The following is a 21,878-nucleotide window of genomic DNA, read 5'->3' on the forward strand; positions in this document are numbered from 1 at the left end:
AGGTTCACACAGCTAGGAAGTATTTGAATTCAGATTTGAATCCAGAACCTCTGGTCTCTAGCCTTGGCTCTCCATCTACTGAGCCATCTAGCTGCCACTCACCTCCTTTGCCCTGTCTAATTTTAATTTGTCCTGCTTTAGGGTCTCACATGTAGTTCAGAAAGCAAGCTAGTCCTTGGTCTCCAGGTGCCCAGGACATTGAGAAGAGGTAGAATAGAGCAGGGATAAAGAATGGAGATAACTGCCAAAGTGATGGTTCTCCTCCTTCCTACGTGGGACGCTTGGACTGTGAGAAGAGGCTTAGGAAGTTGCCTTGTGAGCGAAATAGAGAAGCCAGGGGTCTGAAGACAATCAAATCTCACTTTTCTTCCCCTCAGCCATAACGAGACTTCTAGGGTCATTGCTGCCTTCCTCCTCCTATCCCTTTCCAAAGCCAAACACGCCATGTCCCCAGGCAACTCCATTTTATAGACTTGCCAAATATTTCACCCGGGACAAACCTTATGGGTCACCTGGTGTGATGGTGAGGATACAGAGGTTCCGGTAGAGGACGCGGCTCGTCAAAGTCCAGGACTCAAAAGAACCCAGTCTCCAGCCTAGACTAGTAAATTGGAAGACGGAAGCTTTTTCTCTTGAGTTGAACTGCTTCTTCCTTGTCCTAAGCCTTGATCTCCAAACGAGCACCTCCTCGACTCTTCCCCAGCCAGTGCGACATTCCCAGCTCGGCTCTGTGTTTCAGTGGTTTTATGCTGCCCTCTGCTGTTGCCGTTTTGACAGAGCCGGGGTCCCACAAAAATAGCTGAAATATTTCCGGTGGGTCTTGGGGCTTTTCCTCAGTGCTCTCCCACCAGCCAGCCCCTTCTCCAATAATTCATCCCACTTCCCGTTCCGATACCGGTAGCCTTCTCCTCTGCACAAGCGGACAGCATGACAACTTATTACCCAACTGCTTTCCGAGATAGCCTTGTTTCTAATGACTGATTCCAAAGGGGTTCTCTTGCCTCTTAATGACTTGGAACACATCTGAGCCTCGAGTTCCTAATGAATCTCCCCCCTTGCTTTGTCAATGGGAGTTGGAGGTGGTAGGGAAGAAGAGATGTCAAGAAGAGAATAAAGGTCTGGAAATAAAAGGAAATTTAAATTTAAAAAAAAAAAAAAAGGAAAGAAAAAGAAACGAGTCCCCATTCCAGTAACCTTTTCTGGCTCCTGACTGATTGTACTCATAGGACCCGTCCAACAGTAATGATGAGAACCAAAGATGTAGGGTATGCCGCTTGGATGGATCCCAAGAGATAATGATAGTCTCATGGCTTTACAAAGGATACAGGCTACAGAGGGGCCAGGATTCTGTGGACTGAGCCATATTTGGGTTATGACCAGGGGCGTGCACCTGCTTTCAAGATGATGGTTAAATGTTCAGGGCGAGAATTTATAACTTGCAGATCGGCAAACACTATATTCTGGGACTTGCTTTATTGCTTTGTTGATTGTCTAGCTAGACTTTTAAAAAATGATGGGGAAAATGTCAGTAATGCAAATTAAACATAGAAGTGTGTGGTATATACTTTTTTTTTCCCCCTCAGAGAGGCAGTTAAACATTTACCAGCACATCTTGCGTTATAGCTGCAGTATGTTTGGAATTTTTCAGTCACCACGAATGTCTGTGAAAACATGGAATCTGCATCACTAAAGGCACTCTTCAATCTAATGAATCACAGATTTTGAGAGTTGGAAGGGAACTCAGAAACCATCTAGCTTAACCACTACCCCTGTGGAGCCTCCCTATAATATACAATTCCACAAATTGTATATTGCCTCTTGCCTCTGCTAAAAGACCTCCAGGAAGCAGAGACTAGGTATATTCTGGTCAATGTTTAACAACCCACTTTCTGGAAGAAAAAAAAAAGATATACTAACAAGACACATGTTAACTTAATTTGCATGCTTCACATTTTCTTCATCACTCCTCTAAGGAATTAACAAAACAATAAATCAAGTTCTGATTTGTAGGGTTTGTTGATTCTGAGGTATAAATGCATACATTGAAAATTTGACAATCAGGGCAGCTAAATGGCTCAGTAGATAAAGAGCCAGGCCTAGAGATGTGTGTTCTTGGGTTCAAACGTGGCCTCAGACACTTCCTAGCTGTGTGACCCTGGGCAAGTCACTTAATCCCAGTTGCCTAGCCCTTACTATTCTTCTGCTTTAGAACTGATACTTAGTAAAGATTCTAAGCCAGAAGGTAAGGGTTTAAAAACACAAGAAAATTTAATAATCGGGTCTCAATTCGAGCACATTCAGGAATGTTAAGGAGGAGGTAGTGGTCTGCAAACTACTAGACATTGCTTGAAAGCATAAAGTCCTAGAAACATAGATCTTACAGTCAGAAATCCTCTAGTCTAAGGCAGACCTGAGCAGGAAATCCTTCCTCATCCCAGACAAATGGTTGAAAAAATTCTTGAAGAGCTCTAGAGATTACTTTTACTTCCATTCAATTTTGAATGACTGTTAGGGGAAAACACAAGCTGTGGAAGTTAGAGGTGGCCAGTCACATGGACATGAACTAAAAATAGAACCCAGTCTTTTATGATAGGAGGAAATTCTACTACCCATTTGGGTCTGCTGTGGTCCAGGAAGTCCTGGACTGACAGGAACCAGCTTCAGGGCGGGTGCTGAGACCAGGGCTGCTGAAAACAAGAGAGTGGAGAACCCTGAAGAAGGGTTTGGGTTTTTTAATTGATACATGCTATTTGACACAACTGACCCATCCCAAACACACAAACTCCTAAAAAGGAAGACAGCCAAGCCCAGAGAACTAAAAAAAGTTTGCTTTCTGTTTTTGTCCTCACTTGCCTTTTTGATAGTTTCCTTTAAGGAAAAAAAAAACCCAGAAAGGAAGCCTGGGGGAAGACTGCAGCACTGATTTTCCCCTTGTATTTGAAGTTAGGTTTTTTTGTCCTTCACTCCTGGGAAAACTAGTTGGTCCCTTTACAGTTCTCTTTGGGTATCTGTTCCTTAAGACATAGGTGTAAGACTGTTTTAAGGAATGGGATCAGGGTGTGATACCTTGGTGATGCTGCTGCTGCTGGTGACAAGGGGTTAGAGAAGCAGTTCCCAAACTTTTTTGACCTATCGCCTCCTTTCCAGAAAAAATATTACTTAGCCCCCTGGAAATTAATTTTTAAAAGTTTTAATAGCAATTAATAGGAAAGATAAATGCACCTATGGCCATCACCGTCCCCCCTGGATCCCTGCAGCACCCACCAAGGGGGCAATAGCGCCCACTTCGGGAATCACTGGGTTAGAGGATGGAGGAGAGCAATGCCAAAGTTTCTCAAAGTCTATCAAGCTATTTTATTTACAATTTTAATCTCTGTAAAATTCAGGAAAACCTGACTTTGAACTCATTCCTTCACCATGAGACTTCAGAGAACCTTTGAAAGCAGGGCCTTCTCCCTGCAGGAACCTCACCACCCAAGTAGTAGTACTGTAGCTATTAGAGCTAGGATGGAGGCTAGAGAGATTATCTGATCCAACATTTATTCTTATTCTATTCCCCTCTCCCAACACACACACACACACACACACACACACACACACACACACACACACACACACACACACAATCTTGACAGATGAGGAAATTAAGGGCCAGAAAGAAGTGATTGCCAAAGGTCACGTAGTTAATTAGTAGTTAATTCTAACAGAGGTCCTCTGATTCCAAATGTAATACTCTTTCCACCACATAGAATTATAGCCTTTTTTTTTTATTGGAAGGGATTTTAGTGCTAATTTAGTCCGAAACACTCATTGAAGCTCAGAAAGGTGAAGCTGACATTTACATAGCATTTTATTATTTACAAAATATTTTAAATACATGATCTCATTTTCCCTTCACAACAAGCCTGTAAGATAGACAGAGTGCCTTCTGGGTCTCTATGATTCTCTTCCTCTATGATTCTATTCCTAGTTTTACAAACAAGGAAACTGAGGCTATGAGTCAGTGAATCAATGCTCTTTTTGATTACATCCTGCTGTATTTCTAATTCCTATAAGAATTATGGGAACAATGCCAACTGTAAAGTTCCCCTGGTCTTCTTATCTGGAGACCTTGATGGAGCATAGCAAGAGTAAATGGGCTGAAGGCGAGTTAGATAAGAATCTGAAGTCTTAACAGGATCATTTACTAGCTATGTGAACTTGGATAAGTCACAACCTCTCTGAATCTTACTTTTCTTAACTGTAGAATGGATAACACTTTCACCACACATTTCACAAAGTTATTATGAGGATCAAATGAGATGATGTATGTAAAGCAGTTTTCACACCTTTAAACTTTACATAGTTGTCAATTTTGATCATGTTATTATTACTATTTATATAAAGCACTGTTATATATTATTAGTGATCATACTTAATAGAAATCTTTTTTGTGGATTGCCAGGCACACTACAAATGTAAGGCATAATTATTGTGAGGCTGAATATAAAATGAGCCAGACCCTCCTACCCTTCAAGAATGTCTCTAATCCTTTGTCTCCCTCCATTAGCAGGGCATCCATTGTCCTGGGCCACTCTAGCTGCAAAAGGTCAGTCACTGGCAGCTAAGATTTGGGGTTTTCACAGCTTCTTTGCCTACTCCCACATCCCCCTCCTGCCCATTTCTGCCTCTTCTTTTTGTCTTCTTTTCAAATATGCTTACCTCATCTCCCATGAACCAAATGAGTAGGAGCCACGGCCAACCGGAACCTCTCAACATTTTGTCACTCAAACTCATTGACCCCTTTATTACTCATTCCCTCCCCTCCAAGAACCCGACACTGAGATGGGGGCTGTTGGTCATTAGCTGGGTAAATCAGACGGCAGAGCTAGATTCTCAGAGGATGGACAGTAGCTGCCATAGTCTCCTGCACAGTTTGTTGCTGGCCCTCTTTGTACAAACTCCTCATTTCATGACCCATTTCTACCTTCCTCAAGAGGAGACTACAAGGGAATTGGGCCTGGGATTTTGTTGCAGAAACAAGTTGTGTTTTTTTTTAATTTTTGAAGAAAAAAATTCTTTACTTGCATTTGGAATCAAAGAACCTGGGTCTAAATCCTACTTTGTGCTTACATGAACCTGAGCAAGTCACCTCATTTCTTTGTGCTTGAGTTTCTTCTTCTGTTTGACTAGATTGTTGTAATTTGAATTTATATCATCTGATGAACTATCTTTTAGCAATGGCCTTTACAAAGAAAAAGACAGATTGGTTGGAATGAAAACTTTTATGATCTTCTGATTTTAGGGATGAACTTAGTTTGGAGGCTCTGGGGTTAAACACGTTTCAACCCTCTACACTCAACTTTCTCTCGTTAGTAGAAATTGGGAGGCTAAGTAGGAGCTAAATAGTTCGTTCACATTTGTATAAGCTTTGCAGTTAACAAAGTGCTTTACAGTCATTATCTATTTTCATCTTAAAATAATCTGGAATTATGCTGAAAGAGTTGTAAAACTGTGTATACTCTTTGATCCAGCAATATCATTATTAAACTTGTTTCCTAAGGTGACCAGGGACAAAGGAAAAGAACCTATGTGTTCTAAAATATTTATAGCAACTCTTTTTGTGGTGGCAAAGAACTAAAAACTGTTGCCCATTAGATGGCGAAGAGCTAAACAAGTTATGGTATGTGATTGTGATGGAATACTTCTGCATGGCAAGAAATGATGAACTGCTTAATTTTAAAATAACACAGAAAGACCAACATGAAATTATGAAGAGCAAAACAAACAAACTAAGAGAACATTCTATACAGCAACAAAAATGTTGTTTAAAGAATAACCTATGTATGTCCACCTCCAAAGAAGGAACTGATTAACAGAAACAAACAAAACACAATACATATCTATCTATATTTGTCAAATGATGACTTCTCTGGTATGCAGAGGGAAAAGAGGGAGAAGGATACATGGGAACTGTAATGGAGCAAACAAACATATAAGTAAATAAAAATTACTGTGCATGGGGAGAAAGAGAGTACAATTATCATTATCTCCATTCTACAAATGAGAAAATCAAGGAGAAGGATTTAATATGAAGAAGTTGAACTCATGGAGCAGGGGCAGGAGGAGGAGGGGATAAGATAAAAAAGGAGTGGGGTGCTACTGTCAACGCTTAACCAGATGAGAAACTGTGAATGAAGGGGGGAAGAATACTGCAAAAGATTTGGCTACAAGCATTACTAGTAAGAGTGACAAAAGACTAAGGATTATGCTTCCAGAATTTTGGGAAAGCAGAAAGAATTTTTCAGTGAACTGCTAGGAGGGCACAGCTTTCTTTTTACCATGCATAAATAATTTTAATCTCTGTTTGTTCTCCTTCTTAGAAGAAAGTAAGGCACTCAACACATGTCTCTCTAATTCCAGATTAACTAGGAAAAAAATAAATGATCTTATAAAAAGAAATGCAGGAAGGTTTACCCTATGAGAACAAAGAAGCAAAAATATCTGCTGAGGCAAAGGATAATAGATTGGTGGTCAGAAGGATCTGACACAGAGGAGGAAAGGGAAAAAAGGGACCCCTGGATAAATGGAGCTAAGAAATAGGATCTCCTGCACACATGAGTCCTCAGAATCTACCCCAGGTTTGAAGCATTGGGGAGTGGGGTCAGTACCCATTCAAAACCATAGCTCTTGACAATATGCCTAATATTTCTAGACCAGCCAGAGGTTGCACTAATCATTGACTACATCAAAGATTTATTAATTACCTTCAGAATACCAGGAAATGCACTAAAAAAAGATACATAAAGAGCATAGCAAAGTAAGTGACAAGAAGGGTCATTTTTACCTACTTTGCTAGCAGTTAGGTGGCACAGTAGATAGGATATTGGGCATGGAGTCAGGAAGCCTCATCTTCCTGAGTTCAATTCTGGCCTTAGACACTTACTAGCTGCATGACCCTAGCAAGTCACTTTACCTTGTTTGACTCAGTTTCCTTATCTGTAAAATGAGATGGAGAAAGAAATATAAACCACTCCAATATCTTTGCCAAGAAGAGCTGGATAGGACTGAAATGACAGAACAGCAACATATACCCTACTACCAATTGCCACCTTACTTACCATTGTGCCAAAGGGGCACAGAGTGAGCACTTGTGACCAAAAAATAGGTACAGATGTCCCACAAATTGAGAACCGTCAATAGGGAACATGGGACCAACACTGCGGGGAAACTATTATCCTCTGGTGATATAATGTTGATGCTCTCTTTTGGCCATCTCTGCTGAACTGCTCTCCCTCTTCTCTGGTGATCAGCTATGATTTTGCTTAGCTGGGCCACAGTTTTATGCTGTCATTTATAAATCTTCAGTTACAATGTAGGTTCTTTGTTGACTTACTACTGTTTTGTGCTTTGACAAATTAATCTTCATTTGTGGTATAGATTTTTCTCCATAGGAAGACATTTCTTCCAGCTCTTTAATTTGCTAATCCTAAGACTGTTCTTAGTTCTCTTGTGATGCAAACCCCAGTCAGCTGTTCATAGCCAGCATATTGTTGTTGTTCAGTTACTCAGTCATGTCTGACTTTTTGTGACCCCATGCACTTTTTTTGTCCATGGGGCTTTCTTAGCAAAGATACTGGAATGATTTGCCATTTCCTTCTCCAGTGTGTCCCTATTTTTATAGATGAAGAATTGAGGCAAATAGGGGTTAAGTGACCTATCGAGGTTCACAGAGCTAATAAGTATCTGACGCTGGATTTGAACTCAGATATTCCTGAATCCAAGTTTTGTGCTCTATTCATTGTACCACTTAGTTGTCCCATAGCCAGCTAACTAGGCTTAAATTTGTCCTTTGAATATCTCTTTCTCCTACTGTCCTTGTCAGAATTGTAGTCCCAAATTCCTTTTACCTCTTACAATTTTCCCATCAAATCACTCAGGCATTCCATTTAGCTAAATTTCGAAGGAATTAGGTAGATAGAGGGCCTGCAGTGAAGACATTCTTTTAAAAAAACCCAGCCCCAGCTCCAAAATGCCTCTAGTTGGCATGTGTATCAGCTTGGGAACAAGACTGAAATAGGCCAGGTAAAGCCATCGGAGCTGGTGACATTTGCTCTTTTCTTCTCTAGCAACCAAAATCATTGTACTCTATATATGCCTTTTTTTCCAAAGAGGGTAGAGTTGGACCCTTTGAAGAGTTCTCCAAAGAATGATAATATGAAACTGCCTTCAGGTAAGAGATTGTCCCATCAGAAGAAAAAAGTATGTATAGTGGTGATCAATATAACTGGGAAAGCCATTTATCTACCTTATAATAAAGAGAGGTCTGTAGTCTTCCCCATGCATCAAATGCATTTCTACTTACCTCTGCCTTTCAGAATCCAAGCGCAGGAGCCCCCTTCTCTTTGATGCCTTCCCTGATTACCCCATTAGTGCTCACTCCCAAAATTTATTTTATATTATTTTTACCTGTTTATAACACATCTTTATTAAACTCCTTAGAGGCAAATTTTATTTCAGTTTTGCATCTTCTCCTCTTCCCCCTAGTGCCTAGCATAGTACAGGTGGGTCATTGTACAGATTTTTTCTCATTGAGATCATTAGGGGAGACATCCGAGCTTCAAGGATTGAATTTATAGATGTAGAACTAGAAGGGACCTTAGTCACCATATAGTCACTTCTCATTTTACAAATGAGGAAACTTACACATGTGGGCCAATGAGTTGAAGGGATTCAACCAAGGTGACATTGATAAGTTATTTTTCCCCACTTCCCCTGATGAGAATAAGAGGGCCTAGAAACTGTCAGTTCTTGCAGCAGTTTCAATGAAGCTCTCAGTGTTTGTGAATGGGAAATGATGGGAGATACAGCAGAAGACTACCCATATAGCTTCCATTTGGGAACCACCCTAAGCTAGATACCGAGTTAATGTGATATTACTGTGGATATCTGGACCATCAGAGCAAAGGAGAAGTCATGCAATCATTGGAGAAATGGCATTTTGTTTGTTTATTTGGGCAAGGTCTTGACAATGCTTGGAGAACAAAGACTGAGCCACTGGCCATTACCAGACTTCAATAGCTGTGATGGCCCCAGCTGATGCAATGCAGAATAATGGATAAAGTGTTCCATCTGTGCTCCAAGCACAGCAAGGTACCATTCAGGGCAAGAACTACTCTCTCACCTTCCTTTTTAAAACCAGTTTTTCAGTTTTTGGCTTAGGCAATGTTGTCAAATGTCATAATTCCTGAAATAGAAAAAAAAACAGGTTTACCAGAAGGATAAGGGACTGGTTTCCTTGGAGGCAATGTTCAAAGAGGTAAAACATCAGAAATAGACAGTTCTTTAAAAAAATTCTTTGTCTCTTTCCTTCCCATAAATAAGCTGGGCATAGCTTCTGGGTTCCATGATGGCAACAGGGTTAGGCATCCTACAGATAAGTATTTGGGCTAGGCCCTTAGCCACACTTTTGTACTGTTAGAGTTAATAAATCAGGAGGACTTGAAGAAGGAAACCAATTTCCAGAAATATGGTGTCAGAGGAAGGAGGTCAGAGCTAATGGTTACTTCAGAGACAAGCAGACCACAGCAAGAGGTCAAATTCTATAAAATGATTCATGGAATATCTGGGTTCCCGCTGTTGATAGTCCTAGGTAAGCTGTGAGGGGGCATGAAGCTATCTATACTTCATTCTCATTCTTCCCCAGTAGCTGGGTTGAGTTCATCCAGATGGCATATGGATAATTGCCCAGGGACCTTATGAATGGCAGACATCTTCCAGGTGAGATGGCTTTTCAAGTCTCTCTCTTCCTAGCCACTAACCCCAATCCCAAGTTACATGCAGAATGTTAAGGATGATAACATCACAGATATAAAGCTGGATGGAACCTCAGAGGTCAAATAATCTTAACTCTCGTTTTACCACTAAGGAAATTAAGGCTCAGAAAGATTAAATGACTTGCCCATGGTCACTCAGCTTGTAGATGGCAGAGTCAAAGCAGATTTTAATCCAAGTCCTCTAATACCAAATTCATCTTGTTTTCTATTGCATGCTTGGAAGATACTTCAACATGGCAAACTGGCCTGGAATGATGGCAGAGGTTGTTTGACCTTATTTGTCCTTTCTTTGCATCATTCTTACTCTTTTCTCCCATTACTGGTTCTTCAACTTCATAAGTTTTTTCTGGGCAAAATATCTTCATCTTCCCTATTCCCTTTTCTCAGGATGATGCCAGATAAGCCAGAGAGTAGTTTATTTATTGGAAAAAATAGGAGGGAGAGCTTAATCTTGAGGAATCAATAGGGCCTGGGATGGGTATTAGGACCTGACAGAGATCACCTTATCTTCTCTGGGTCCAACCCTATATTCCCTTTCTAATGAGAACATTACAGTCTTCAAATTTCCTTTGTAGCTCTACTAGGGAAGGTGCAGTCTGCATGGGCAGATGCTTGGGGACTTGGGATGAAAAGGCTCCTGTAAGATATAGAAACATATGGAGAATATTGATATTGAGGGAGATAGTCATGGATGGTGGGAGGATAGTCATGGATGGTGGGATGGTCTTGGGGGTAGCTAGAGAAGGAGGAACATGAGGTTTCAGGGAAATCAGTAGCCAGGAGTGCATGGAGAGTTCTGGGCGTTTTATAGGGGATCACTCTGTATACATATACTCATGATGTCATTGGAAGAAATAGGAGCAGGAAATGTGGTGGACTGGTAATGTAGAAAGAGTGAGGATAACAGATGGATAGCCTGAGGACTGTACTGGTATCCACAAAATATTAAAAGAATAAAAGGAAGCTCCCAGCATGGGCATAGATCCTCTAATTAGACTCTATAGTAAGACATGGCAAGCAATCACACAGAACAAAGTACTGTGGTTGGGAAGAAAGGATGAAAGGATGCCCACATGGGTGAGAACAAATTCTGAAGTCTAACCTCTCATGGCCTGCATTCATGCTGCCTGTATAGACTCTTTCAAGAGAAACACCAGAGAGTAAAATGCTTTAAATCAGGGGTTCTTAACCTATTTTGTGTCACGAACCCCTTTGATAGTTTGGTGAAGCCTATGGACCTCTTATTAAGATTTTTAAATGTATAAATACATTTTTAAAGGCATAAAACAAAATATATAGGATTACCAAGAAAATCAATTCTATCAAAATACAGGCAACAAAATATGAGAAAAAACAAAAAAGTTCAGAGATCTCCAGGTTAAAAGACCCTCCTCTAAAGAATACCTAAGAAGCTTTACCCACCCACTCTCACGTACTCTTTGATCCAGTGACACTGACCTTTTTTCTGTTCCTTCCCATACCACATTCCATCACTGGGCTTTGGACATTTTCACTGGCTGATCCCCCATGCCTGGGATGCGTATTCTCCTCATCTCTGCCTCCTGGTTTTCTTCTAGTCCCAGCTAAAATCCGACTTTCTACCAGAAACCTTTCCTGATATCCCTTAATCCTAGAGCCTTCCCTCTGTTGTTTACTTCCTACTTATCCTGTAAATATCTTGGTGGTACCTAGTTGTTCACACGTTGTCTCCCCTATTAGACTGAGCTCCTTGAGACCAGACTTTCTTTTCCCTCTCTCCATAGCTTAGTACAGTGCCTGGCTCACAGTAAAGCCCTTAATTAAATGTTTATTTTCTGACTTAAAACAGGGCAGGTAGGGAGGGGATGGAGCAGTCAGCATCACTTTCCCATTTTAAAGACTCAGGTCCTGGGATTGGGCCAGGAGATTAATTTCTAATCACAACATGGCTCATTTATTCACCCTCTACACATTGCTTTCCTCTTCTAGCTCCTCATCTATAAAATGAGGTAGTGAGACCACCAAATCTTTAGGGACCCTCCTAGCTCTGAGAAGCTCTGTAAATACTAAGAGGTGCCCAGTTCAGAGGTGAAGAATAGCAAGTGGGTCTAATTGATATTTTCATAGCACCTAATGTATTGTGGGAACTTGGGAAATTGGAAGAATATCATCAGGAATAACAAGACAGGGACTGCACCAATGAAGTAACTGTCTTCTTGCAAAGCAAGGGAGAGGAGCATTTTGGTCAGCAGAGGGAGCCTTTGACCATGGTACTATCCAGCCTTGCTTGTAGCATTTGCTCCTCTTCTATGTAGGTGGAGAATGTGGAATTATTTGAAGGGTAACCAAAAATCTTAGCCTAAATCTATGCTACAGTGGGGGAAAAAACCCCTAGGTTGGGAGTCTAGAGGTCTGGGTCCTAGACCTATAGTCTAGTCCTAGGTCTGCTGATCATTTGCTCGGTAACTTAGAAAAGACCCTTAAATCCGCTAAGCCTCAGATTCCTTACCTGGATAATGAGAAGTTTAGAAAAGATTAAGAGTTTCCACTAAACCTATCTCAGTTATTTTTTAAACCCTGCTGCCTGGTAGAGTGCAACACACACCTTGTTGTACAGTAGTTTCAGTCCTATCTCACTCTTCTCAGACCCATTTTGGGTTTTCTTTGCAAAGATTCTGGAATGATTTTCCATTTCCTTCTCTAGCTAATTTGACAGTTGAGAAAATTGAGGTAAATAGGGTAAAGTGACTTGCCTAAGGTCACACAGCTAGTGTCTGAAGCTAGATCTGAACTCATAAAAACGAATGTTCCTTACTCCAGGTCCTGAGTCACCTACCTGCTCAGTGTATGTAGTAGGGACTTAATAAACAGGATATAGAGACAGAAAACATACAAGAGATCTATACAACTCCCAACGTGTCTCTTGATAAACAAGAAAACTAAGGGCTGAGGAAGAGGGAAGTAACTGCCTAAGGTCACATAGTTAGTATATAGCAGGGCTAGAATTAAAGACTGAGTTCCCTGATGGAAGGTCCAGTATTACGGGATTCCTTCTCAACAATGCTAACCACACTGGAGCCCCCATGGTGTCCCATCCTAAGAATTCAGTGGCATTCCTTATAACCTGACACTTTTAACATTAGTAGGCTCTTTTAAGAATTTGTACTAGGGTAAATCATATATAAGTATGTATGTAGACCAGTGATGGGCAAACTATGGCCCTCGAGCCAGATATGGGGGGTGGGGGGGCCCTGAAATGTTCTAACACAGAGTACAACATTATTCCTAATCTGATGAATAAAATGAGTAGGATACAATACAATGGAATTTGGAAAGAGTTGCCTTAGAAACAGACTGACAGCTGAGCATTTCCTTTCCTTTGGCCCCCTCTTTAAAAAGTTTGCCCATTATTGGACTCTAAACTTTAGAGGATTTGGAACTGGACCTGAATAGAGAGGAATCAGTAAGACCTAGGTTTGAATCTTGCCTCAGATACTTATTAGATATGTGATCCTAGAAAAATCAATTAACCTCTCTAGGCCTTAGTTTCCTTACCTATTAATAAGGGGGTTAAAACTCATTGACCTCCAAGTTCCCTTTTTGCTCTAACTTTATGATACTACGAATTCAGAGAGAAAAAATAAGTGGAAAAGAGGAGAGAAGGTAACTGTGTAAGGCTCAACAGCCTGTCTAAATTCTCCATATAGCCTGACAGTTATAGTTGTAGGACCATCTCAACATTGTTTAAGTCACAGGAGGATCCAAGTTCATTCTTGGAAAGATTCTCAGTTTAGGACGATGGGCACTTACAAAAACAACCGCAGCTAGCAACTAGTAAGCTCCTACTATGTGCCAGGTACTCTAATAAGTACCATCTTGCTCTCTAGATCTATTGACATCTATGGAGGCAAATACCTTTTCTAAACATATATAATATATATGTAATATATATTTAAACATTTACCTTCTAAGATTTGATATTTAATTAGGGAAGAAGTGTCTGAGTTCACATTTGAACCCAGGACCACCCATCTCCAATCCTGGTATTCTATTCACTGAGCCACCTAGTCATTCCTACATTTGTTTATTAAATAGCTAACCATTGATAAATCTCCACCACTGAAGCAAAACATCATCTTCAGAGGGACACTTAGCCATCAGTTCCTAAGTACACTCAAAACATTTGATCTCATTGGGGACTGAAGAAGAGTCCGCTAGTCAGGTAACCTAGAGAAAGCAGATGGAACTTAATTTGTCCACTCTTCACTTACAAAGTAGTTCATATCTCCCCAAAGTGTCTGTAGTATCTCAGAACACTTTAAATATCTTTGTCCGTTGTCAGCCTTCTTGATTTTCCAGCTGCATTCTTCCCCTAGATACCTTCTATCCTTAAGATTTTTGTGATTCTGTGTTCTCTTGGTTCTTTTTTTTTCTGTTTGTCCAGCTACTTATTATTCAGCTGCTTTGCCAGCTTATTATGCTTCCTAACTATGAGTCTGTGAAGAGTAAATCAAACTTTCTTTGTCTATCAATCAGCAATTTTTAAATTAATCAGTCAAAAACTTAAACACCCCTACTTAACACGAAGTAAGAGAATTGTAAGTCACTTACTAAAGTGGGTGACAACTCCAGAGGCCACTGCCCCACCCTGGGCAATGCTAGGCAAATTGAAAGACTGCAATCAATTCCTGTAAAGTGGAGGAAGGGACAGGAAGGGATATGAAAACAGGACTATAAAAAGTCTAAAAAGTTCTGAACTTCCTGTCAAGGGGACCTGCGAGCTTGGACTTTGGCTCTTGGATTGCTTCTTGGAGGACTGCTCCTGGACCTTCTCCTTTGGACTTTGGTGTTGGAGGACTTTGTCTTGGGACTTGGCCTTCCGTCTTCTCCTTTGGAGTTTGTTTGGGTGGGTAAATAGCTGGCCTTCCTTTCCTGGCTTCTGGAGAGAGTGGTTCTGGAGATTCCTGCTTTGGCTTTGGAGGAGGCTGCATTGGTAGAACTCTAGCTGAAGACACCACTGGATATGGGGAAGGCCCTGCAGGGATGAACCTCACTTCACTGGAAAAGAGCTAGTAGGTTTGTTAAAACCTGTGTCTTTAGCTACCTTTTCCATTTTCATTCTTTCTACCTCTTTGTAAATAAAGTTACAAAAAGTCATTTTTGACTTAAGTTATAATATCTTTAAATCAGGACCTCAATATTACTTTAGAATTCTCACATTTAACATAAAACCTAAATTTAATTTCTTACAGGTCTCATCCCAATACTCTATCTTAGGCCCTCTTCCCTCCCCTCTCTATACTCAGACAGTTAGATGACTCTGGGGATAGAGTGATGCACCTGGAGTCAGGAAGATGAGTTCAAATCCAACTTTGGAAACTAAACATTACTAGCTATATGACCCTGGACAAGTTACTTAAGTTCCTCTATAGCAGGGGACAGCAACGTATGGCTCTCGAGCCATATCTGGCTCTTTTGAGGGCCAGATATGACTCTGCAGGAGCCATAAAGTCAATTTTTTTTTCAGGTGCTGTTACAAGAGTGCACACTGTGAGCACTGTACGGCTCTCACAAAATTACATTTTTAAAAATGTGGGTTTATGGCTCTCATGGCCAAAAAGGTTGCCGACCCCTGCTCTATAGGGTTGTTATGAGGATCAAATGAGATGATATTTGTAAAGTACTTAGAAGAGCACTTGGAATGTAGAAGGTGCTTAATGAATGTTTATAATCTTCTTCCTCCCTCATTTTCTTAGCGAGCTCATCATCTCATAGATTTAATTAGCAGATGACTTCCATTTCTTTAATCTAGCCCCAGACCCTTTCTCCTGAGCTCTAGTCCCATATCCCCATCCTTTTACTCAATATTTGAAACTGGGTCTCCCAATTTTTTGATTTATAAATCTCAAACTGAACATGTCTAAAACAAATTCATTATCTTCTACCAAACTTCTTTATTTTCATCAAGAAAACCACCATTGTCCCACTCGTCTATCTTTTAGCCAGGGCATTTACTCAGCTTCTCCTTCTCCTTCTCCCTCTGTCCAACTAATCATTAAATCTTTCTGTTTCTACCTCTTCTTTCTACTCAAAGCGTTATCACCAGACCTTTTTATCTCTTGCCTAGATACTTCCAATGGCTTCTTAATTGGTCTCCTTGTCTTCTGTCCTTACTCAAAACTGTCCTCTCCAGAGCTGTCAAAGTAATAAAATTATCTTCCATAAGCACAGATATGACAATGACCCTCTCTTAATAAATTCCAGTGGCTTCCTATTGCCTCTAGAGTAATACACAGCAACTTTGGCCTTCCCAGCTCTGGAGAGGAACTCTAAGGTATCTTTCAGATCTAAATCTATGAATCTTTGATTGAATGATGAAGTCATGTGGTACTCTTTTAATTGGCAGTCTTTTTGTGGCTAAAAGTGCATTGCTAGAAGTAGTTAGCTAAGTAGCTGAGTGGGAGAAAATCAGGCCTAAAGATGGAAGGTCCTGGAGTCCAATCTAGCTGTATGACCCTGAGCAAGTCATTTCACCCTAATTACCTAGCTCTTATTGCTCTTCCGTTTTGGAACCAATACATAGTATTGATTCTTATACAGAATATAAGGGTTCTTTTTTTAAAAGATGCATTACTTCACATCAATATTCTGTGATTTAATACCATTTAAATTTTTTATTTTAACCCACTACTTGAATAGTCTTCATCACGATTAATAATAATACTTTGATAGCATCTTAATATACAGGAGTACAATAGTTATTTGTAAATGACCAGTCTTGTATATTAAATACAACATACTGGAAAATTCAGTCTGAAAACATCAATTGTTTTTTTCAAGTAAATTCCAATAATACTAGGTTTTCCAAAATGGAAATTTTGGATGAGAATTTTTCTAGTAGATAACTGAAGTACACATGGTATACAAATAGGATATGCTGGATGAATTCCCACATGAATTCGTTCTTTATTTGGGACTTTTGAGTTAATTCCCCCAGGTTCTAGGTATATTGTGGATGAGAATCCATTAAAAATATAGTTATAATCTCCCATCCATGTGCCTTACTTTTACTAGTCAGCCATAGGAAATGTTTAGTTCATAACAAAAACATTCTAATTAAATAGCAATTAAAATAAAACAATAATAAAATATGTTCTCCAAAACCCTTGGGCTCACAATTTTAGAAATACCTACTTGGTGGGATGAATGTTTATAGCAATTATGTATGGGATATTCACATATGGGGGACACATGAGTACCATCACCACCACCAAGAATAGCTAACATTTATATGGAAGTTCAACATTTACAAAGTGCTTTACATTTGTTATCTCATTTGAAGAGATGCCCATGCAGGGAACATGTGTGATAAGGCCACATGTGTAAAAGGGTAAATCAGCAAAAGAGCTGAGGTCATCGTTCATCGTCTTCTCACCAAGCATCCCTCTCTACTGCTCCTCATCCGCCTTTGCTCTCCATAGCTCCCCATCTAAGTCCTCTTATCCATTTTAGCTAGTTGTCAACTCTGGCTATTTTCAGAGTTACCTAATACTCTCTACATCATCTCCTATGCATGCAGTAGTTATAACTCTTTCACCAGCTTTTTTAGTTACCTCCTCCATCCCCTGGGAGGTATTAGTGAGAGCACCTTTTAGTCTTCTTCTTTACTTCAGCTCTAAGTTATTGCTATGGATACAGAGATAGAAATAGATATAAACCTAGACCTAGATATAGAATAGATAAGTCTATTATAATATATCTATGTGGATCTATACATAATAAATATATGTCATGATATTTAGCTACAACTATATAATATATTATATCATATAGATAGATCTCCATATACTATTTATCTACATATCTATTATAATCTATATTTATATCTATATGGAGCATAGACAAATATAGGGCCAGGAACGTAGATAGAGAGGTAGGGCTCTTTCTCTATATGATATTATATATGGTATTTATATACCATGTTGTCCATATATATATCAGAATATATCTATTTACCTATAGATACAGAGATCTCTCTACATATCAGCATATACTCACTTTCTACTTTTTTTTTTTATCATCTATCAACTCTATCCCCCCTCTCTCTTTCTGTCTATCTATCTGTCTATCTATCTTTGTCTATCTATCTATCTATCTATCTATCTATCTATCTATCTATCTATCTATCTATTTGTCTATCATCTATCTACCTATCTATCTGTCTGTCTATTTACCTCTGTCTCTCTATCTATCTAGCCTGTCTGTCTTCTGTCTGTCTGTCTATCTGTCTATCTGTCTGTCTATCTATCTTTGTCTATCTGTCTATCTATCTATCTACCTATCTATCTGTCTGTCTATTTACCTCTGTCTCTCTATCTATCTAGCCTGTCTGTCTTCTGTCTCTCTTTCTGTCTGTCTATCTGTCTGTCTATCTATCTATCTATCTATCTATCTATCTATCTATCTATCTATCTATCCATCTATCCATCTCTGTCTCTGTCTCTGTCTCTCTGTCTCTGTCTCTCTGTGTCTGTCTGTCTGTCTGTCTCTCTCTCTCTCTCTCCATATATCTATCACTAAGAAGCTAGTTTTAGAACTATTTATTAACCAGTCCTCCAGCTAACAAAGATGCTCTGCTCAATATTCTTTCCTTAGTCACTATTCTAGGTTGGTGGTTATAATGCTTCCTTCATTCTTCTCAGCTAGATTTTTTAGTCAGGAGCTATAAAGTTTTCTCTTGTCTTTCCAGCCAAGCTAAACTTCTTCTCCCCCGCCAACATGTGTTCCTTCCCACCCCACTCCTTCACCTCTGGTATCCTTGGTCAAACTTCTCAGCCAATAACTAGGAAGCTCTCTTCTACTCAGTTAGGATGCACCAGAAGTTGCAGAATCTTAGGATATAATTAAGTCTGCTCTTTGGATTCTTTTTAATGTAATCCTGAGTTGCTACATTAAGTTTATTGTATGATAAGGGAGATTTAAAAGGCCTCAAGTTCATAGTTATTTTGCCCTTGCAAGAATAGTTCTGAAACATATGAATGGTTCATGATTATACCCCTAATAAGAGAGAAAAAGCTAACTAAAAGTGGGCTAGAAGTTGAGATCTCAGCACTGTACTAGAAAAAGTGGCTTTCTCCTTTTTGGCTCTTGGAGCTGTTTTGTACCCTCATACTGTGATCCAAAAGACATAAGGAAATGCAAGGACTTGTGAGAAATAAGATTAGATAAGCCAGATGCAGTTTTTCAAAGAAAATTTTTTAATCACTGGCTAAGAAAGCTGAGTAAGGAGAGAAGATATTCATAATAAATGGCTGAAAAGATTAGCTGGAAAAAACTTAGTTTTCTTAACATCTACTTAAAAACGGATTCCAATTTCATCTTTCTTAAATAAAACAGGAGAGGGAGATAAAGACCATGATTTATTCTGTGTCTGTTTCACTACCCCACCTTCCCACTCCCCCTGCCCCCACTACTTCCTTCATTCCTTTGTTTGAGTGAGCCCCATGATAGAAAGAACAGCTTGACACATTGCTGATTTAGGTTTTTTGGAGGTGAGAGATAGAAGAGGGGATGTGTCAATGTCTACATCACTTCTACTGTAGCCTCTGCTGCCCTAAGTGACCCCCCTGGAAGGAAATATTGCAGTCTCCCTTCTCTCTATGTGTTTACCAACCCTCTTGAGGGCTCCCCTTTTAGTCTGTTTCCAGCCCAAAAATAGGACCTTTAATCCCAATGTTAAATTAGTTTTCTCTCTTCCATAACTGAGAAAAATACAATTCCTAGGGTCTTTAGCATCTCTTTAGGCCCCTTGCAAGATGGCCAGTCCATGTCTGGCCAGAAGAGCTTTTCCATTTGCTTTTTAAGGTGTCTGTCTTCTCTCCTGCCTACCCCTGAGTCTCTTAATTTAGCTGTCATATCAACTCACAGTGAGAAAGCCATTTTAGTTTTTAGGACCCATCATACTTCTCTCTACTCCTCTCACCTCTCAACCTTTGGATTCTACTTCTACAAATGGAAAAGAAATAGAGAAATAGAGAGACCAAGTTTTAACGTTTCTTAGCAAAATAGCAAAAACCATTGTGCTGACTAGAGAATTCTCAAAAACTATTGACTTTTTCTCACATTTCCCAGCATCATATTATAGCCTATGTCTCTCTCTCTCTCTCTCTCTCTCTCTCTCTCTCTCTCTCTCTCTCTCTCTCTCTCTTTTTCTCTCTTTCTCTCTCTTTCTTTCTTTCTCTCTCTTTCTTTTTCTTTCTCTCTGTCTCTCTTTTCCTCTCTCTTCTCTTTTCTTTTTCTCTTAAGTCAAGAATAAACGATAATTTATTAAAGACCTACTGTGTGCCAGAAAATACTCTGAGTACTGGAGATACTGAGGCAAAGCAGTCCTAATCTTCAAAAGAGCTTACATTCCAGTGGGAGACTCAACATGAACATATTTAGGTTTATTTAAGATAACCTCAGAGGGGAAAGACCTAGTAACTGGAAAAATCTCATGTTGAAGTTGGTACTTGAGTTGAATCTTTATTTTTTTAAAGTCTTACCTTTTGTCTTAGAGTTAATACTACACATCAGTTCCAAGACAGAAGAATGATAAGGTTAGGTAATTGGGGCTCAGTGTTACACCCCTAGAAAGTACCTAAGGCCATATTTTGAACCAAGACTTCTGTCCTTCAGGCTTGGCCTTCTATCCAATGAGTCACCTAGTTGTCCCCTGAGTTAAGCCTTAAAGGAAATCAGGAATTCTAAGAGCCAGGGGTGAGGAGGGAGCATTTTGGGAATGGGATAATATTGGGATATATGTAGGAAAGGGGCAGTATAAAGCTCTAGCAATGACAGACAGAATGTTGTATGTGAGGAGTGCCAAGGAGGCCAGTATGGTTTGAATGAAGTGGGTTTGGTGGGGAATAATTTGGAATAAGGCTGGAAAGTAATGAAGTACTATAAAATGCATGCAAGGATGACTAGTAAGAGGATTATCTATAAATATGAAAATATCGATATGAAATCCTGAGTGAAAAAAAAAGACTGTAATGAGATCAGTCAGTATACTTAATGACTATGACTTTTTCCAAGGAAAATTGTGAATGCCAGTAGAAGAGAACGCAGAGAAAGGAGTGACTGATAGATTATTATAGATACTTTTAAGTTGAATGTTGTAATTCTTAAATTTAATTGGTTATGTTTTTGTTTAGAATTAAATACATGGTAACATACAAAAAAAGAAGAGAAAGACATCACGTGAAGTTGCTTTTACTTTGTGTGATGTAAACATTGGAGCCATCTTATAGAATCATAATTTAGAGCTGGAAGGGATCCCGTATGTTATCGTCTAACCCTTTAATTTTACAGATGATGAAAATGAGATCAGAGAGGTCAAATGATTTGTCAAGGATCACATAGCTAGTTAGTATTAGAATCAGGGTTCAAACCCAAGCCTCCCTGACTTCAGATCCAATGCTCTATCTGCTATACCACATTGATTCCTTCTTTGGGTGGGAGAAGCTTTTGGTCACCTTTCCCCTTCCTCACTAATACTAGTGGTATTTTACTGTGAACTTTAGCATGTCAATCCTTTGGCCAAAATGTCCTTTATTCAGAGCATTACTTTTATCTAAGTCTAATCTGTAACTCCCCATGGCAGCAAATAATTCATATTCAGAAGTCTTAAACTTAATTCCCTGCTCTGTCACAAGCCATATAATGTTGGCAAGTCACTTTATCATTCTGAGCCTTGGTTTCCTCATCTGTAAAATGTGGAGAAATGCATATACTGTCTACCTGATGAGAGCATTGTGAAGAGAGTGACTTGTAGAGTTCTACATAGATAAAACAAGAAATAGAAGGTAATCTTCTATGAAGGTATTCCTTCTGAATAATCTGTGAGTAGAGATGACAAAATGTGGGGTCTTTGATTTCGTGGATGAGATTGGTGATGTAGGTATAAGAATTTTTTGGTGAGTGTGCATGCAAAGTTTCAGCTGGGATGGGAATGGGATGGTGTCAAATCACAAGAAAGGTCAATAATTGCTATTTAAAAGTACAAATAACCTAAACCAAGGGTTCAGATGCTAGATGAAGCCA

At 39.5% G+C, this 21,878-nt stretch overlaps 1 protein-coding gene across 1 annotated transcript in view; it reads right to left on the reverse strand.

Annotated features, from left to right (window-relative positions):
- Positions 1 to 744: 744 nt before the first annotated feature.
- The window catches only part of LOC123246072 (Fc receptor-like protein 4), a 90,276-nt gene continuing 69,142 nt past the window's right edge, over positions 745 to 21,878 (reverse strand). Inside the window, exon 7 of the mRNA XM_044675020.1 lies at positions 745 to 908. Within this exon, the coding sequence (XP_044530955.1) occupies positions 745 to 908 (164 nt within the window). The remainder of the gene's footprint in view (positions 909 to 21,878) is intronic.

The sequence above is a fragment of the Gracilinanus agilis genome, chromosome 4, assembly GCF_016433145.1.
Source record: "Gracilinanus agilis isolate LMUSP501 chromosome 4, AgileGrace, whole genome shotgun sequence".
In the NCBI taxonomy this organism is placed as follows: Eukaryota; Metazoa; Chordata; class Mammalia; order Didelphimorphia; family Didelphidae; genus Gracilinanus; species Gracilinanus agilis.